Raw genomic sequence first — 20672 nt, 5'->3', positions numbered from 1 at the left:
CGGTTTTTAAACCAAGCCTGCAATTAGCTTTCCTATATTACCTCTTCAATTGTACATCACTACCAAAGAAAAAAACCATTCGTCTTTTTGTCAATTGTCAAAATAGTTGTGTACGAAAATAGCGAAACGAGAATTTCGCAAGGCCTACCTTCCAGGTTGTGGAGTTTTTTAATTTATTATAACTCATCTTAATAGATCAATGATTTATAATGGCCACAACAGCGTATGAGCATGATGCTGATGGTAAGCTTCCTTTGTTTTTTTTCTATTAAGTTCATAGCGTTTGTTTATTTTATTAGAAATTTTGCAGCATATTACTAAGTGCGTGATGATATTTGACTGACTTTCCTTATTTTCGTGCGGTCGATGAACAACTGCTAAGTCAGTGAAAGTCTGCTGTGCAAATGTTTCAAATGATAAATTATTAAACTCTATGATGCGTCAATTATAACATTCCTGTCGTTTTTGCTTATTAGCATCATTAACAACACGCTCCACCATACCATCCGCCGCTCTTGAGACCTCAGGGAAGGTATAAAAGACGGTATTCAAAACTTTTATTCATCATCTGGTTTTACTCTACAACTGTAATGATAAGTATGAAATTAGTTGTATCGTCATTTCAGGCTGTAAGTTTATCCCAGCGACGCAACGTCCTGATGGTACCTGGCGGAAGCCACGGAGAATCAAGGATGGATATGTTCCTCAAGAGGAAGTCCCCCTATATGAGAGCAAGGGCAAACAGTTCAAAGCTCGCCAGAATACAGGACTTCCAGTGGGCCTGCCCCCTGAGGTAGCAGCTCAAGCACAGAAGAAGAAGAACAACCCTGGTGTCATTCAGCCCATTCCAGGCATGCTCATCAATGTTGACAAAAAGAAGAAGAAAAAGAAGTCCGGTTGGTGTACTTTCTCTATGGTTTTCTGATAATAATATAATGGGTTTTATTCCAATTAGTTCACAAATAATGTGATAATATTCAATTTTATATTGCAATATAAGAAATGATTTATTATACAAGATAACTAATAGTGATATATAATCAAGTGTATTCTTATCTAAAAGAAGGCTCAACTAACTGTGAGCTGTCACTGATAAGTGGAAAATACATAATATATAACAATAATAACTTGTTAGAAGTTGAACTTGGTAATTAAAATAAAAAAGTATAATATCTAATTAGAATGCTGACCATGAATAAGTCTTTCACTTTCTCCGTGGTTATGTAAAAAGAAACTTGTATAGAATTGGTAATTAGATGTTTAACAAAAATAATAGAATTAGGTTGATTCTGTACGGATTGTGCACCTTAAAATAAAGGATTGTAATTTTTGGGACTTTGTTGACAGTTTTCCTTAGCACTTAGGTTGTATAAATTCAAATACTAATGATATCTATCCATCATTTCCCAGGTGCTGATGAAGCAGCAGAGAAACTTGCCAAATGTGAGATAACTGAGCCCAACTTCTCCACCCCCTCCCCTTCAACCCCTACCAACTCTGCCACAGATCCAGTGAAACGCCTCAAGAATTTAAGAAAGAAACTCAGAGAAATTGAAACTCTCGAGGAAAAGATCAAGAGTGGTCTCCTCAAAACTCCTGACAAGGATCAAAAAGAAAAAATGTCAAAGAAAAATGACATTATCAAAGAAATTGAACTTTTAGAGAAAAATAGTGAATAAGTTATACCAAATTGAATAATATTTTATTGTTGACAAACAAACTATGAATTATGTCAATAGGTTGCATGAATGTGTTCTCTGAGTGGGTGCAAACTGATGAAAATTTCTTTTATTATAAATTATTTACAAAACATTTCTTGCTGTAGTTATTTCTGCACCTCTTCTCCTTTGATATTTTATGTGCATCTAACGCACGAAAGTGATTGTGTGTTATATAGGTGTCTTACAAATAAAAAGACTGACATATTGAAAATCAAAAACAAATATTTAATAAATTGAAATTCTGAATTCGAGATTAAATTTTACAAAAATAAAGATAAAAAATACAGCCTAACCAATCTCGGAGACATCTCTAATAATAGAAGAAATATCACATTGTCTTGATGGTAAGGCTTTGTCTATTTTCAGACAAAACATAAGGGACTTGTGTGTAATTACCATTCATGTACTATAGAGCTAATGAAAGGTAATTTACATAACAAGTTCAAGATATTATATTGAAAGGTTTTCTAAGAACTATAATGATACATGATAAAATACTCCTTAGTCTAAGCTGGCATGTATATTTTGTTTGAAAATAGCTCCTCTCATACAAAAAATATACTTACATTCTACATTTGCTACATATTTGGATAGCCTTATAATGATAATGATGGTAATGATTAGAAATACACTTCCCTCTACAATTCATAACCATTCATACAAATTAGTGATGCGCAAAACGTATATGATTTATTGTTTGAACAGTTTGGTTTTTATTTATTTTGTTACAAGTTATTTCATCACATATTCCCATTTTCAGTGCTTGCAGGTCTGTAAAATAAAGAAAGATTTTATTAGACACGTTTTCCTTGGGCATTTTACGTACTGCGCGTTATTGGGCAAGATATAAATTAAATTGGTATCATTAACACAAGGACGCAGAAACCGGTTTTGATGATTTCTCTACCAAAGGGCAACTAACTTCAAGTGTGATTTGTAAAACTAATAGATCAACTTTGAGCCTACTTACCGGTAGTTTAAATGAACTCATTTCTTGCTTGTTGTCTCGCATATTTGCCTAAACATGCAAGAATCCCTATACCAGCAATTCCAAGTCCTAAAATTGTCGCCAAGAAGTCGCCGAAATCGTAACCCTGTGCTGCTTCGACATTTGTTACTGTCAGCAACGTAAATAGAAATACGCACAGCTTGAAATTCATTGTTGAAGATTTGAAGAAATTGTTTTTGAATTTTTCTCGCGAGTTTCGTTTTGTGTTGGTACTTTATTTTTCTTTTTGTCACGTCATGCACGACTGATGTCAAACTTAAATGTCATCTGATTTTAGGGTTGTAAAGTGGAGCAACCGTTTAGTTAGATTTGTGACGTATGCATTGCATTGTATTTAAAAAAATGTTTTGTATAAGTACTTGATGAAACCAAAGTGGAATAAAAGTATTGTAAAAAAGCTAATCCTGAAAATGAAGTTACTTAATGCGTAAAAAAATTTTACCGGTTTTGCGCACAGCTAATATTTTGACACTTTGCAACATTGCATATTAGTTGTCAACAATCGCTGTAATTGTCATTTTCGTTTTCCCGTTGGGGCTGATAGATTCTTATTGTTTTTATTACAAAATAACGAAAATAATTCATTTAAATTAGAAATGATGAGTACTTAAATGAACTAATGTAATCTTGTAGCGGAACATTAGTGAAAGACTTAGTAATAAACATTAACCAATAACCTTAAGGTGGTAATGAAAATAGATTCCCTGCGGGGTGTTTTTATTGATAATTAATAGTCTTTAGATAATCAAAATGAGTTACAATTCTGGCGGGAGCGGTAGCAAAGGCTTCGGGTTCGCTGGTTTCACGATGCCGAAGCGTAATCCGTCTAATGTATCGCTTCACGCGGTGCCTCCGCCGACGACGCCGATGCATGCTGTGCCGCCTCCTTCCACCGGCCTGTCGAAGCAAGGCTACTCTACTATGAGCTCGATTACTCAGAATGCGGTTACTGGTAACTGGGGATCATTGGGCAAGAAACGATCAAAGACTGAAGATGAGTAAGTTTCAGAAATCATGAAGTATTTTATCTATTATCTCAATATTTGTTTATTTTTAGTCTTCATTACACATAAAAGCTATTTTATTTATACCTCATTATTTATTGATTACAATTGCCATTCAGATATTTTGATGAGGATGATGAGCCTCCAACACCAGCGCTGGCATACATCCCTGCTCCTGGAAGCCCTACATATGAAGCTGGATCCAGTTCTAAGGTACAGGGAGGATATAAAAGCAAAATATTTTAATGTAGTCATAGTGCTTGTCAACTCCATCAATAAAAGTAATACTGTTTCAGCTTGCAAGTCATTACTAAATATAGGAGTCAAAATAAAGTTAAATTGTAAACAAATTTGAAGTATTTTCGACCTCAGACATGCTGTAAATGCTATCTAAATGATATTGCTAATAACAAAGTCAAAGTGTGTGAGTATGTGAATACTAAGTACAAATACAAATTGTTATGTAGTGTATAAATGTTTGTTAAAGTATAATTTTGACACATCTTGTCATATTAGATACTCATAAAAAAAAATATATTTTGTATGAGGCAAAATGCTAGGGAAGTTAGTATTAGAATATATCAAATCAAATAATATCCGTTAAAATGTGTGATAAGATTAAATTATCTTAATATTGCTTCTGTTATAGGCACAAGAGGAAGATGAAGAAGATCCCTTGGATGCCTACATGGCTGGCTTGGAGCAGCAGGCGGCCAAGGACCTGGTGGCCAGCAAGGAGAATGCAGCCAGTGGGAAGGGGGACAGCGGTAGAGGCACCAGAGGAGATATTGATGAAATGGATGATGAAGAGAGTTATTACAAGTGAGTTGTGGCTGTAAAGTTATCATTAAGCTTCTTGTGTTGTTAATTACCAGTGTAGGTTTCTCAAAATGATGTTGGTAGTCTAGAAGCGAAGAAAGAGGCGATGGGCTAATTGATCATATGGGCCTTCTAACATGGCCATAATCTCCAAGCTTAGCCATGTGCTCCAAGCTTGGCCATGGTCGCCAAGCTTGGCCATAGTAGCCAAGCTTGGCCATGGTCACCAAGCTTGGCCATAGTCGCCAAGCTTGGCCATGGTCGCCAAGCTTGGCCATAGTTGCCAAGCTTGGCCATGGTCGCCAAGCTTGGCCATGGTCGCCAAGCTTGGCCATGGTCGCCAAGCTTGGCCAAAGTTGCCAAGCTTGGCCATGGTCGCCAAGCTTGGCCATGGTCGCCAAGCTTGGCCATGGTCGCCAAGCTAATAGGTAGTTAGTTCTTTATCGACATTACTTTGATACCACTTGTTAATAATTCTACAATAAATTATCTATAATAGAACATTTACTTAATCTTTGACTAAATTTACTTTTACATGTTGACAGATACATGGAAGATAATCCCTTGAATCAGGGTGATGATGGTTCAGACATGGAAATAGAATATGATGAGGATGGCAACCCCATCGCCCCGCCAAAGAAGAAGTTCATAGACCCACTACCACCCATAGACCACTCGGAGATTGAGTATGAGCCGTTTGAGAAGAACTTCTACACTCCACATGAGGATATTGAGAAGTTGACGCCACAGCAGGTTGAGGAGCTGAAGAAGAATTTGGGTGTGAAAGTGAGTGATACAATATATGAATAGTTTACTAATATTGCAAAAGATGGAGGGAGATGTTTGTGTAATTGTTATATTTATACTTATGCTTACTTATTGTATAAGCCGGTAAACAAGCAGACGGATCACCTGATGGTAAGCAATTGGCAACGCCTATGGACATCCGAAACACTATGGATTTAAGGGTTGTTGGGAAATTAGAGATTGGGAAGGGGGATATTTGGGCATCAGGTTGTTTCACGCATGTTTTCTTTGAGGCCGTGGTATCACTCTCCCACACTTACGGCTTGACACGAAAAGGGTCCTTTTTGTTGTCTTCTTGCTATTTTAAATAATGACACCATAGGACAGGGTTTTGAATCACAATATTTGTGTACCTTCTCAGATATCAGGCCCAGACCCACCAAAGCCAGTTAGCAGTTTCGCTCATTTGGGTTTCGATGAGCAGCTGATGAAGGCGATCCGTCGCTCGGAGTACACACAGCCGACCCCCGTGCAAGCTGCCGGTGTACCGGCCGCGCTGTCTGGTCGGGATCTTATAGGTATGATCTTTGTTTAAAAGTTTTATAAGTTCAAAATTTTGACTATCTTTATTTCTGCAATTTTTTTTTTTTATGTTCCCTTTTGGGAACTTAATAAAAGTTTTTCTTTATAGTAATGTAGCCAGCCTATTACGGGTGTATGATACTATTTCAATCATCTGCACTATTGAGCAATTTTCTAAAACAGAAAGTTTTCCGAGTAATATATTGTTCAGTTCCCCAGCAGTCGCATTTACCACCAACATGTAAAGTCAAAGTCAAAATTATTTATTTCAAATAGACCAGGAAGGTACTTTTGAACGTCAAAGCAAATAATACAAAATTAAAAAAAAAAAACAAATACAAAATTTCTACCAGTCAAGCTATTTTTCAGTGAAGCTATTTCATATAAACCTTTTAGCTATCCCAGCAAATTAATATTTCTCTTCACACTCCACAGGTATCGCCCGCACGGGTTCTGGTAAGACGGCCGCGTTCCTGTGGCCTCTGCTGGTGCACATCATGGACCAGAAGGAGCTGGCGCCTGGAGACGGACCTATTGGACTCATCCTAGCACCCACTAGGGAATTGGCACAACAGGTAAATTCATATACTATACATATTAAATTATTGCCACTTGAATGTGAATTTTCAAAAGTAAAACTTATTGTCGAAAAGTAATGAATTAATGACAATTCAAATACACAAAAGATTATTAAAATTATTATGTCATCAAGTATTCTAATAAGAAGATTTTTAAAGATCTTAACAATCTGTATTGGTATTATTAGAATGTAAAGAACGGAATACTAAGTGATATGATTATTTTTCTAGATCTACATGGAAGCAAAGCGTTTCGGCAAGGTGTACAACATTAGGTGCGTGTGTTGCTACGGAGGCGGCTCCAAGTGGGAGCAGTGCAAGGCGTTAGAAGGTTGGATATCTCATTACTCTATCAATACATGTGACAATAGTGATGTTTATGATAACATTATTCTTAAAACTACGTTTAAATTGTGTATAATAGTAATATAGGTAATTATGTACATGGATAGGTTGACTACTTACAACTGCAATTTTTTGTGGGTTTTATCACATGGAGCAACTTATTATTATTTTGATCTACACATTGAAGTTCTGGGTTCAGACTTTAAAATGAAATTTATGTGTCTATAAACACTGCCATAATCCGGGAAAATGCTTTTATGAAATTTGACAAGGAGTGTAGCAAAGTTTCATAAAAGCAGATTTTGGTTATATCTTTGTTATCATTTCTTCCAGGCGGCGGGGCAGAGATAATAGTGGGTACTCCCGGCCGTGTGATAGATCTCATCAAGTGCAAGGCGACCAATCTGCAACGAGTCACGTACTTAGTGCTGGATGAGGCCGACAGAATGTTTGACATGGGATTTGGTAAGTTGAGAGTAAAAATGAATGAACTGGTTCATATTTGGATTTGGTACATATTTGTTAAAAATTGTATAAAGTTGCACCTGAATTTCATAATTTCTTTGTAGTTTTAATGTATCATGTATTTGAATTGACAAATTAAGTCCTTTTCCGTCCGTCTTTGGTTCTAATATTTTGAGATATTTTTCGGTTTTACCAAATTCTATATTTACTTTGTCACTCCATATTATGTTTGTTATTACATGCTTACTACTGTGTCTAGTGTTATATTTCAGGAACGAATGTTTCTCATTTGCTTCAAGTTATCAAATAAAGTAATTCTTCACCTCCTCTTGTAGAGCCGCAGGTCCGTTCGATCTGCAGCCACGTGCGTCCGGACCGTCAGGCGCTGTTGTTCTCTGCGACGTTCCCCCGTCGCGTGGAGCGTCTGGCGCGCGACGCGCTGCACGACCCCGTGCGCGTGCAGCACGGCGCCGCCGGGGAGGCCAGCGCGCTCGTCACGCAACACGTACGGTGAGGGGACTGAGTTACTACTTTACTTTAAAGGCCGGCAACATACTTGCGTTTCCTCGGAAATGTCAAATTCATTTATTTCTGCGAATATGGGTACTACATACATATAGATCTTATATTATTTAACAAAAGGAGCATTGAGCATTCCTACGCGATCTATGATATCTACGTGATCATAGCGATTGTCCTATTCTTATCATTATTCTGATGTTGTAAGTTCCATATACGGCGCTGATCGCAGATCCATACGCTCGCCACCAGTTCCATAAAAAAAATGTGACTGCCACTGTCTCAATGACTATCTTACAATGTTGAAGTATTTAGTAAATAACTACATTATTTATTTCTAGGATATTCCAAAAACCGGAGGAGAAATGGACGTGGTTACTAAATCATTTAGTCGAGTTCCTATCAGCGGGCAGTGTGCTAATATTCGTCACGAAGAAGGTAAGTTAAAACTGACAAGATTGCTAACAAAGTTATTCCTCTAATAATCAGATTGTTGCACTAAATGACTGACAAACAGACATAATTTTTATTAAATTTAATTTTATAAAGTGCCTTATTAGCAGTATAAGCACACTTATTAGTGCTGTAGAAATAAGTAGTAGAATGTTAACCTATGATTTTATTTAGGGTAAATCTTTGTATTTTAGTTGGAAGCAGAGCAGACGGCAGCGAACCTTGGGGTGCAGCAGTACGATGCTCTACTCCTGCACGGAGACATGGAACAGGCTGACAGGAACAAGGTCATCACCGCGTTCAAGCGGAATGAGAACAATATACTCGTCGCCACAGACGTCGCTGGTAATTTCAGTCTTATTTACTTTGTTATACAGTTGCATTTCGAAAGAGTCGAATAATGTTTTGATAGGATCGCCAAAGTAAACTACATAGGATAGTCAAATGTTCGCTAAACTTTCTGAATGGTGCAAAAGATGAATTCATTTAGAGGGAGTACTTGATACTTGCTTTTTGAGGACTCCATTTGAGCTCGAAACTAGTCGAGCATACCCGTAAGACAATAATATAAGAAAGTTTCAGTTAAGTCATCATATTATTTATAAATGATGTTGCCTGTGTTCAGAAGTATATTCAGTACGTAATTTGACGACAATGGTGGTGATAGTTACATCAATATGTTTATAAATATCTACCTAACGTTTCTGTCCCCAGCGCGCGGTCTGGACATCCCGTACATCCGCACGGTGATCAACTACACGGTGGCGCGCGACATCGACACGCACACGCACCGCGTGGGCCGCACGGGCCGCGCCGGGGCCCGCGGCGACGCATACACGCTGCTCGACCGCCACAAGGACAGGGACTTCGCGGGACATCTGCTCAGGAACCTCGAGGGCGTGCAGCAGGTTCGTCCATGTGCTCATTCATTCAGAACGGAGGTTTTTTTTATGAAACATATAATCGAGCAGACGTATTACCTGATGGTAAGCAATCGCCGCCGCCCATGGACACTTGGAACACCAGAGGCTTTACAAGTGCATTACCGGCTTTTTGGGAGTTAGGAGTTTAAGGGTTGTTGTTCGGGAATGGGGATGGGGAAGATTGAGAAGGGGGGAATTGGGACTCCGGTAACCTCACTCACATAACGAAACACAACGCAAGCGTTGTTACACGAGCCGGCCCATTCGTGTGGCTCTCCCACATTTAAATTTGATGATTGATGTGCTCATTGGTCAGAAGGGAGTCTACAAATAATGTACTTTTAAACCATATTCCTCATAAAACTGTTATATTTGACAGGAAGTACCGGAAGATTTAATGCAGCTAGCGATGCAGTCGGCGTGGTTCCGCAAGTCGCGGTTCAAGAAGGGCAAGGGGAAGAACCTTAACGTCGGCGGCTGTGGACTAGGGTACGTCTTAATTAGAATTAACAAAATAAATCGTGTTCAAAACTGCACATATCTGGGGGCACGGCAGTGCCCCCGCCAAAATCGAGCAAAAAAAGTCACGGCCGTACCATCCTTTTCTCGAAGCAATTCGGGCCTTTTTCGACCCCCTATAATTCGGTTGTGGATAAAGCAAGAAACCTGAATCTTCAGTAACTAATCCGGCATTGTATAAACACGGAATATTTAAAATTTCAGTCAATTTGAACCAGTAGTTTAAGAATGACAACTTGTTAAAGTTTCTAAATTTTGTCACTCACTGACTCACCGATCATCAAAAGTCCAAGGCACTTCTAGCAGACTTAGAAGCTTCATATTTGGAATACATATAGAGTTTAGTGTCTTAATCATGGGAAAACTTAAATATTTTGTAATTTCGGTCCAGTTTTCCAAATACACCAACTGCATCAATAACTTTGTAATCCCATATAAATATATGGGATTACAAAGTTATTTATGCAGATATTAATGGCTTGATGTTGATATGAGGCAAGTAGTTAAGCGTGTGAAGAAACTAATGTAAAATGGTCGACCCCCTCAGGTACAAGGAACGGCCAGGGCTCCCCCCTCCCCGCGAGGAGCAGCCCCCCGCGGTGTCGCTGGACAAGTCGCACGGCCCCGCCACCGACAGACTAGCCTCACTCAAGGCTGCATTCCGGTCGCAGTATAATCAGGTACTTGGTTTATTTTTAATATTGGCATGATAATAACTTATGTAATAACTTAAGACAGAAGGTTGTAGACATAAATAGATTAACCGTTGTATTACATGGATCTCAAATACGGTAGAAAGACTGAGAGACTTGGGTTTTTTACATATGTTTTTGATGGGATCTAAAATACAGTCAAGCTGAAGTGGGTTTTAAGGCATAAAAGCGATTTTGAGAAATTGTTGACGATTGTCACTGACGAAAAAATTGAAAGATTCTGCCTTTGAAGCTAGAGTTAATGATGGCTTGATGTTGATGGAATTCGTGAAGATTGAATTGTCCCCCTCCAGGTACAAGGAACGGCCAGGGCTCCCCCCTCCCCGCGAGGAGCAGCCCCCCGCGGTGTCGCTGGACAAGTAGTCCCCGCCAGTTCGCCTCACTCAAGGCTGCAAAGTAATCAGGTACTTGGTTTTGCTTGTACATACTATGTTAGCCACATTGAGTGTTGTAAAAAAAAATTGTCTTAGAATTGAATATGTTTTAGGTAGCCAGTTGAATGAAAAATAAAGTTTTGAGGTTTGCTTTACATTAAATAAATATTGAAAATTTTGATAATAATCAATTAATCATCAGTAATATCACAGTGTGTGGCCTTATTCTAAAAAGCTCGCTCCCATTACTTGGGACTCGCAAAACAATGGTAAAAAGTGGGAGTTACATTTATACGTATTTCCTCCTCAGTTCACAGCATCAACAGATCACTCCTGGGAACAAACGAGGCCTAGTATCCAGCCAGGGGTCAATGCCCCCGCGGCGCAGGCGGAGGAGAAGTCAGAGGACAAAGCAGAGAGGTTGCGCAAGAGTGGGAAACGAAGCCGGTGGGAGTAGAGGGAGAGTAGAGAGAGTACTATGTCATTAACATACACTGGACTTGTGTTTTGGGGAACTGAAAAATATATACACACGACTAGACATCCTATACAAAACCAATATATCATGGTCTCGCTTTGTATGATCTTACGGATCATTCAGAGGTCAGTTTGTACTGGTTTTGTATAGGTTGATGTGTAGCCACGTGTGTGACAGACGTATGTAATTAACTAGTAAATGGTAAATATATAATTATGAACTGATAGGTGTCAAGAGTACTCCATACTTGGCCTTTTTATAGTATGTCTTGTGAGGTCAGCATATATTATTTAATGTTTGTTACCAGGCGTAACCATGTCATGAAGATATATAAGCAGGAGGTATATGTGTATTGTAGTAGGTGGCGCTCTGTAGTTTCTGCCAAAGGCGTGAGTTTAATATGTATGTAATGTACGTATAAACTAATTGGTCTTAATGATTGGACCAAATTATAAATAAAATGTTAGAAAAATGTTATTTATTTAGCTAATACACTTATTATATTGTTCATCACGTTTCCCCAAAACATAATTTCAAAATAGTTGTTTTTTTTAAGAGTTAAAATAAAGTGAAATCGTTTGGCACTTTGCAAGTGTTTTTGACTGTGGAGCTGATGAATTTCTTTAACTTCGAACTTTAAAAAAATATTATGATATTTACATATAAATGTGGGTTTATGAATTTGTGTGTGTATGTGTATGGATACAGTAATACCTTATAGATATAAAAATCTATTGCTGTTCGTTAGTCTCGCTAAAACTCGGGAACGGCTGGACCGATTTGGCTAATTTTGGCCTTGAATTATTTGTGGAAGTCCAGGGCAGGTCTAAAAGGTGAGAATAATTTCTAATTATAAGTTTGAAATCGCCAACCCGCATTGAGCAAGCGTAGTGATTAATGCTCAAACCTTCTCCGTACGAGAAGAGGCCTTTGGTCAGCAGTGGCTACTTATAGGCTGTTGATAATTGATTGATGTATTATTGTCTTGTTACTTAAGGATTTGATTCCTTTCTAATGGACTTTTAAGGAGTATTTTGCCAAGGGTTATTCAATAATCATGCCCCAAATAAATTAAGTAAATTAATATCTCGACTTCTAAATGTTAGGTGCTATCATATCATCGTCATTACCAAGTAGGAGATAGATGTGATGATATGCATGAGTGGTGACTCTAATATACTTTTAACGAGTCGGAAACATGTTTCACTTTGTCAAACTTTAATATTATTATTCACTAAATTCTTCTTTAAAGTTTAAAATTGTATATGAATAGATCAATATACTTTATTGCTAATTATAGTAATTAGCTAGATAATTATAATAACTTATTAAATACTATGGGTATTACTGTATTCTACATGTATTTTGTAATTGGGTGCTCACGTTTACACCAAAAATATTGTTCAGAGTATTGCTATCTTCTTCACTCTTTATGAATTCGCGAGAGAAAAAAAGTACTTCACAATTTTGAGTGTTATGTAATTTGTATCTTATGCGTATGTGTATACGGGTCAAATTACTGCAGCAGTTTCTTGCTATAAAAGACTGGCCTAAAGTAAATCACAAATGTATCTAATTAAGCAGTAATTTGATCTATCACTCTTTGAAATAAGGTCTATTTTTGCATGATTTTCGTGGTTTATTTGCTGTCCTTGTTATGCAGTGTGTGTTAAAAAGAGATAGCAATATTTTAAGTTCATTTTGAAATTCGTCATGCAATATTAGTCATCTATTATTAATTTATCTTTTACCTACAACGGGGCTCCGAAACTAGCCGTTTTACAAGCGGAATTACAGACAGCGATTAAACAATAATTGTTAATATATTTTTAAATAATAGTACGAAATAAGAATTAAAATTATGTGTATTTTAAATTATAGTTCTGTTTATGATTTTTGTTAATTCCGCTTAAATATTCGCTTATTTCAGAGCCTGTTTTCAGCACAATATGTAAAAATGTACTCTATTGTATAGTGTGAAGGTTGATATTTGTTTACTCACCATAACGTCTCTTATGGTTTTAAAACGGCAACTAAGATACTTGTTTATTTTCTTTTGAAGTGCAATTCCCGTACAAACGAAATATATTTACGTAAATAAATAAATATTGTTATACAATTTTATATATTTTATTGTATAAATACATATAATAGAGCTATTAGAGAATTTTACTAGAAAATTACCACTAATTTGCATCGAAATCTGTTGTAGCAGATCTAAGACCGATTTATATTGATGGCTTTAGGTGTTGTCGAGTGGCCTTATACAAAGAAAGCTTCCAAGAAATATCCAATGTACATAAATGAGTATTTATTATACAAAGTAGAAAATTCTTCCGTATTTCTATAGGCGTAACGCTTATTCCTTGAAACTAATAACATAACATACATGGTGAAATATGGGAAATTAGTGTGTGTTACAATACCTAATTAATTCAAATATATAGCTTACTCGTGTGAACTAATGGAGAAAATCTCGACTAGTTTCAAGTTAAACTAGGACTCATATTTATCTTTTTCTTGCGCGGGCGTCTTGTTTGAGTCCCAGTATGACTTGAAACTAGTCGTTTGGCAAAGTCATGTTGCCATGTTGTTTTAACAATAGTTTAATATGGGAATGGAACTTCCATTAAATATGTTCAGCAAGACATTATTTAAAACTGAATAAACAAGTATCATTAGTTACCATGATTTGTTTGTCTGTCAGCACATAATACATTGTTTTTTTATTTTGTAAATATAAATAAAGTGCTATTTAACGAAAGTGAACTTTATTGTGTTTTAATAAAACTCAAATTAAACGTACCCTTAACCGACGAGCATGCATGAAAAGACTGATGACTATTGATGAAGCGAAAGAGGTATGTAATATTCGTAGCAATTGGCGTTTTTCTGCCTACCCCAATTCCACCTATCATATTCATTATATAGCTTGTGTTATGGATGGCTTCCCTATTATCGATACATCACATACTCGAGTTGCGCATCTTCCTCGCATAGCTGCATAGCTTAATATCTGTGGAAACGGTCACATAGTTTCACAGCTTAGCTATCATCATACATCTTCGTAGCAGAGCTACCAAAGAGTATAATAAGTATAGGGGAAATAGCTACATAGAACATCGCTGGTGAAAAAGCACTGGTTTTGATATTAGGCTTTTGAAAGGCGTGATATTATATTTTTACATTTTATCGCATCTTTCCTTGGGGATCGGCACTGTATTCCTTAACACAGGTAATCAATTACCTAGCTAGGAATGCAGCATCTCACCCTCCATTTATTGTAGTCTTCGTACATTATAAGCTACCTACTCTGTAATTCCTAATGTACTACAATGTGTTTTAGTGAATAAAGATACATAAAATTCAAAATCTATCTTTAAATAACCACTTAATAGCCTAGACATAACTAAAACACCTTCACATAGGTACCTAAACACAAAACAATACGTTCAATTTGCAGATAATCAGCAAACTTGTATAGTTTGGCTGTAGATTGCCAGATTACAGTAGATTACTACCCATCTATCACTCGCGTGCGTGCCAGCAAACAGTTTGCAGAATAAATTAAAACTTGGCCAACGATTATCGCCTCGCGATTACTATGAAAGCTCTTTTTCGCTGGGTACCAGGTTCTTATACTGATTGTAATAGCATGCAATTTGCAAAAGTGTTTGAATAAATTGTCGATTGTGGATTTTTGATGATTTGTAATCTTTCATTGGTATTATCGTCGAGTGGTTGTGATTGCGACTGGTAAGTTCAAGGTCGGTAGAAGATCTTCTATTTTCGAAATAGTACGGAGTTTAGACTGCCTCCTTGGTCGAATGGTCGCAAATGCGACTGCTGGACAAGGGGCCTCGGATTCGATTCCTGGGTCGGGCAAAGTATTATTGGACTTTTTTCCGGTTTTCGAAAAATACATTACTCAGTCGTCAACAGTCTTTCATTGAGTCTACACCTCAGATCACACACCACCACCCTCTAAAGTAGCACGGAGTCTAGAATTTTGCCATATGGCAATAGGCTCACCCCTTGTTACATGGGAATTATAACATAAATGGTGAAAAGTGGCTGTAAATTGTTTACTGGTACGTCTACCACAAATACATATATGTACATATGTACGGAGTTTAGAATTTTCATCAGACTTGGCGCAAAGTGAGCTTAATCTTTGTTACGAATTGTTACGTGACGCAGGAAAATAGATGCACTATAAAGTACCTACATATACATACATTTCTACACATCTGTAAATTCTCTAAGAGAGAAAGATATCTAAAGATGTTATACCTACATCACGCTTCTATGAATACGTATTGAAAAGCCGTCACACAAATCCACAATAATCCACAAACGGATAAGTAGGAAAAATCCCTCAAATACTACCATTCACAAGGAGTTAGAAGCACAAAGAGCACTAGTAACCTGGTACAAGGCTTTATATAACTCAAAGTAAGGTTACAATAGTTAGTATGTACTAGGTACCTATACAGCGTGTAACAAAATACCCATATACATCAAGAAGCACTGAAGAATACAGGTTGAATAGAATCTCTACACAAAGTTTCAGCTTAAAATACGTTTACGCATACAAACGTCTCACAACACTACAGGGGTCACTCGCTAATTACGAAACATTTCTTCTGTAAATCTGATCGCCTAGTACCTATTTACCTAATTTTAATTCGCATAAAAAATATTGGAAAAAATCATAACTTCGTTCCACAACAACATGAGTTTAAAAAACCCTTCCTGTATCGTTTGTTAAGTTATCTAGAAACCGTGCACTTGATATGTACATTCCCTTTTTGTTACACCGTGTATATCTACATAGAATGTTATATTTGTGTGGAGTTACGTATGAAAGAGTAAAGACGTTCGGTCACAGCTCTCATTACTCCAGAAACTTATTCATACTCCATCAAAAGATGAAGTTCAACGTTTTGCTTGAATCGCTCAGTCCTCTTGTCCAAGACTCTTGTCCAAGACAGTTACGTACAGAAGTTTAATGTTTAACATGTATCAAGTGATCGTTGTTGGTGTTGGGCTGTGTTGTTTTTATACAATTACCGTGGCCGTTTTTTTTGATTGGGGAAAATCATACAATGACTACTCCCGCCTTGGGCGAGGCGAGAGGGAGTGTCAGACTCTTACTGACTAAAAACCACTCTGTTTCTACTCCTGCTTTTCAAGCCGGAGCCCCGGTAAACCCGCTAGGTAGTCCGTAGCTCCGAGTAGTCCGCAGCTCGCTTTTCTATGTAGCTAAGCTACGAAGATGTACGCTAAGCTGTTCAACTATGTAACTGTTTCTACTGATACTAAGTTATGTAGGTGTGTGACGAAGATGTGCTGCTCGAGTACCTATCCAATGTATCGACAGTAGGGAAGCCATTCTTTGAGATTATGGTAAAACCCTCTCTGTGTAGGTAGTTTTCAGCAGCATTTGTGAGCATACACTACCTATTTACTTCTACCTAATTAGTAGTGGTACTTCTGCAAGTATTCTCGGTAACATCTCGACAATGCCCGAGGGTGTAAGTTCCCTAGATAAGGCTCCGTGTGGATAGTAATCCGAGGCGAGCACGGCCGCGCCGGAATGTATCTCGTGCAGCAGTCGCCTAATTTTAAAAAGTGTTCATTCTTTCACTATGGAAGATATTTTCGTTCTAGTTAGTTCTAGGTACTGAAAATTCAGCTGTTGGGTATGTTTGCTTCGTGTTTTGTTTGAGTTCTGCCGTGAAGGTAAACAGAATACTTACCTATAATTTGATCATTAGTTAAAAATACATAGGTATTAAGTGCGAAAGCATAGATTATTTTAAGGAGTCGAGTTTGTCATAGAAAGTGTTCTTCTTTCTATGCCATTTAAAACCATAAATGTTTTAACTAAGGTCTTTTTGTTCTATGTATAGGCTTGGACCATATAGTTACATGGGACTCTAACTAGAGGTAGGTAACTGATGAAAAATTGGAGTTAAGCAAGTGTAGGTAGGTACCTGCTTCTCTTTACATGTGCATCTTGTTCTATCACTTTAGGGATTGGATTTAAAGGCGTGATATTAGGTAAAATGTAATGTCTTGATACAGTATTTCTAGATTCTGGTAAATCCTTACGAAATTGCCGAGCACCGCAGCCATATGACAGGCAATCCATCCAGCTCAGGACTTTTACTATCTGTGGAATCAGCCCTTTATATCATTCGTAAAAAAGTTCCAACGTAGGTATCATCGTAAAAGATCGACGTTGTCTAATAGTTAGTTTCGAAAACTGGCACTGTTCACTGTTCCTAATAGCTTTTTAATACTGTTTTACGTGGGGGCTTACATTTGGGGCGAAACTTGCGCGATAAGCACAGATAACGAAACTATTCAACTTTATCTACGTTAAGTTACATAACTATGTGTCTACGGCGGCCGTGCTCGTATTAAATGGCATGAATAATTTTTACTTTTTAAACCTTTCTGCTGCAGTGTGCATATACAATAGTTTTATAATGTGAGAAATATGAGCCCAAAATCACTAGGTATACTTACTCGTTTCGTACGGAGATCCTATTGATTGATAGATTTGATCTGTGCGGGAATCGAACCCATGATATGCTGTAAGTCAACACCAGCACCACCAGATCCGGAGCTGCGGACTACCTAGCGAGCTTACCGGACTCCGGTTCGAAAAGCGGGAGTAGGAAAGGAGTGATTTTTAGTCAGTAAGAGTCTGACTCTCCCTCTCGCCTCGCCCAAGGCAAGAGAAGTAATTGGATGATTTTCCCATCTCAAAAAAAGCACCACTAGACGAGTCGGCCAAACACTGTTCCAATCGGGTCCATCATAAATCTACACACTCTTGAGATTTTGTTGTTAATCTAAGTAAACTCATTACGTTCATAAGTTACTCACTAATAATAATAAAAATTTTAAAATCATAAAAACAATTTCAAGGAAAATTATTAGTACTGTAATAGCCTCTAATAACACAGAACGCGCGCGGAAAACTAACATGTTTTTGTCCGAAAAGTGTAAAGCGATATTATGATAAATAATAGGTGATTCGTCCTCCAACAAACCTCCATGGTAACAAAGGCGGAATGGCAGAGTAAACAGTGGTGTTCGGACACAAACATTTGTTGCGTGGCTGTATGGCGCGTCGCCTGTGCCTCGGGAAATACGCGGCGAAGTTAGCGCGGCAATTTTGACAGCTATGGAAGTTTGTTTCTAGTTTAGTTTTGTGAATATTGTGAAAGTTGTGGAAAAACAGGTATTTACGTTTATTTTGTTTGTTTACTTTTGTATCGTTTGTGTTTATTACGGTTTAGATATAGCGGTTTTAATATGAGTTTGTAAACAGAGTCACTGAATTATTTTGGAAAGTAATTACGTAGGTACCTACATAATTATTAATTTTCAGCAATACTTACATAACAGGCTTAAATTTTAACGAACTAGGTACTTGTGTAGAAAGTTAACGAGTTCAAAAACAAAGTTTACCTACTTAAAGTTAAATTAGATTTTTATTTAAGTACCTAGTTTTAAAGCGACCTCACTAGCTAGTTATCTTGTTATAGCTACTTTCAGGAAAGAAAAGCGAGATTTCACATTAATTTACGTACATACATACTATTCATACATATAAATATAATGTATATGCTAATCCAGTATTTAATGACGATTATATTATAACTTATAATGCTGTTAAGAGGTAAAAAATATGTAAGCAAATTACGTTTTATCTTAGTTTTTTATATGTTTATATCTTGTTGGTTGCACATGGTTGGTTCACACGTTACTTATGATAAAAAAATAATAAATTTGAAGAAATAAGCAGGGTCCAAGCTTCCACCCTTTAGTTTACCGTGTTAGAAATCTAAACTCACTCACGTCACTGAATACGTGAGTATAAGGCAAATAATAAATCTTGTAAGGCCTAAATACAAACCATATCACACCACATAAATCCCATCTCATCTCCTAGATGTCATCACCCACCTCATTCTTCCTAATCCCCCTTATCTATGTTACAGTGTCCAGCAGATCAACCTTCTCCTATCTGTTAATTTGTCTTTGGATTCTCGACCTTATAACAATAACATAAAGTTGAAAATCTAATAATACAAAAAGGAGTAGTTTGAGCTGCTGTTTATGCACTTTTTACAAGGAGATTACATCGTCTGTCCGTCAGTGACTGACAATCTCCATCACCATGGTACCAATGGTTTATGGGAATTAGGGCCGGTATCTCAAGGTGATGTAATAGCGAGCTAATTATGAATTAATTATTCGTTAATCGATTGGCTACTTTGTCGATTATTCCAGTGATTGGGCATGCGATGTGACGTTTAATAGGTACTTGGGTACTTAGGTTCGTGTTTGTGGCATTATTAGGTTCAGGTTCTGTTTCTGTTGTTTGTGGTATTACATAACATGAAATTACGTATTTTTCCCGGATGGCAGAATTCGTCGTTGCGCCTCCAAAAGTCGCTATGTGATTTTGCATTTTGCACCTTGCGTGTAATGATAAAAAGATCAAAATAACAACAAAAACCAAAATTCGAGAAAAAACAGACTTTTGCAGGCGCAACGACGAAATGCAAATATTTAATTAATGTAACAAATTTTTTGTGTTATGTTGAGTCCTATGCACGTTTGTAAGTACTTCATAGGGTATCAGACAATAATGTCATAATTATTAGATTAAAAAATCTAAACTGAGATCCCATTCTCTTCGGGGGCCAAAAATGTAACGTCATCTTAATTATCTGTATTATGTATGTCAGGTACAATATCTCCGAATAGGATAATAGAAAGTTCTAGCTACAATTTAATTTACATTCTAATGCCAATGAAAACAACCAAAATAAATACTACACAAGGCATCTATAATTAAAACTTAACACAGGAACAATGACGGCCCATTCTCTGTACCCTTCAACACTCACCAATTAGTTTTTTTAACTAATAGTCTGGTTACAATAGTTATTTATCTTTTTTTGCTAGTTACGGCCGACTGGCTTCCGTCTGTACGACTATACGAATAGCTTTGTCGCATACACCGGCGACTAATCGTTCTCATTACCATGCGATGATGTATGGGACCTCTTCAAATACGAATACGTAAAATATGTAGTTTAGTTTGTGAATACAATTGGAATTTGCTTAATGATTTGTTACTGTCTGGGGTTACTGCGTATTAAAAAAATAGGTGTAGATTTATTTTCTTTATGTAATGTGAATTTTAGAAGTCGCTAATTTACTTGAAATTGATTGGATGAGAAGTACCCAAATATCCAATATCCGTATACATTTTGTTCAGTTTGTGTAAAAGGATATCTTGGTATCTTATGTAACTGTCAGATTCTATAAACCGACATATTACATTAGGGCTAGCCGCTAGCCGTTTAGAAAATGATGCCCAATTTGTAGTAT

The 20672-nt window shown here is 37.1% G+C and overlaps 3 protein-coding genes and 1 long non-coding RNA gene across 4 annotated transcripts in view; 3 read left to right on the top strand and 1 right to left on the bottom strand.

The window, feature by feature from the left end:
• Positions 1–32: 32 nt before the first annotated feature.
• Positions 33–1812, top strand: LOC118269067 (partner of Y14 and mago). The gene is made up of 3 exons (XM_035583982.2): positions 33–243; positions 627–896; positions 1411–1812. Exons 1-3 carry the CDS (start codon positions 210–212, stop codon positions 1677–1679), a joined length of 573 nt encoding a protein of 190 aa, XP_035439875.2. The 5' UTR covers positions 33–209; the 3' UTR covers positions 1680–1812.
• A 111-nt stretch (positions 1813–1923) lies between these two features.
• Positions 1924–3020, bottom strand: LOC118269069 (uncharacterized). The gene is made up of 2 exons (XR_004783080.2): positions 2692–3020; positions 1924–2492 (listed from the first exon to the last, which is right to left on the bottom strand). It is a non-coding gene; the product is annotated as an uncharacterized LOC118269069 (long non-coding RNA).
• Positions 3021–3224: 204 nt separating this feature from the next.
• Positions 3225–14018, top strand: LOC118269051 (ATP-dependent RNA helicase DDX42). The gene is made up of 15 exons (XM_050698943.1): positions 3225–3728; positions 3854–3947; positions 4384–4556; positions 5099–5339; positions 5722–5878; positions 6318–6457; positions 6692–6791; positions 7139–7270; positions 7606–7780; positions 8131–8227; positions 8437–8587; positions 8957–9150; positions 9545–9654; positions 10232–10364; positions 11082–14018. Exons 1-15 carry the CDS (start codon positions 3481–3483, stop codon positions 11226–11228), a joined length of 2292 nt encoding a protein of 763 aa, XP_050554900.1. The 5' UTR covers positions 3225–3480; the 3' UTR covers positions 11229–14018.
• A 4332-nt stretch (positions 14019–18350) lies between these two features.
• LOC118269048 (uncharacterized) overlaps positions 18351–20672 on the top strand; it is a 28316-nt gene continuing 25994 nt past the window's right edge. Inside the window, exon 1 of the mRNA XM_035583924.2 lies at positions 18351–18507. The gene's annotated coding sequence lies outside the window, so the exon portion shown is untranslated. The remainder of the gene's footprint in view (positions 18508–20672) is intronic.

This window comes from Spodoptera frugiperda, chromosome 2 (genome assembly GCF_023101765.2).
Source record: "Spodoptera frugiperda isolate SF20-4 chromosome 2, AGI-APGP_CSIRO_Sfru_2.0, whole genome shotgun sequence".
NCBI lineage: Eukaryota > Metazoa > Arthropoda > Insecta > Lepidoptera > Noctuidae > Spodoptera > Spodoptera frugiperda.
This window is presented reverse-complemented; position numbering and strand designations above follow the sequence as displayed.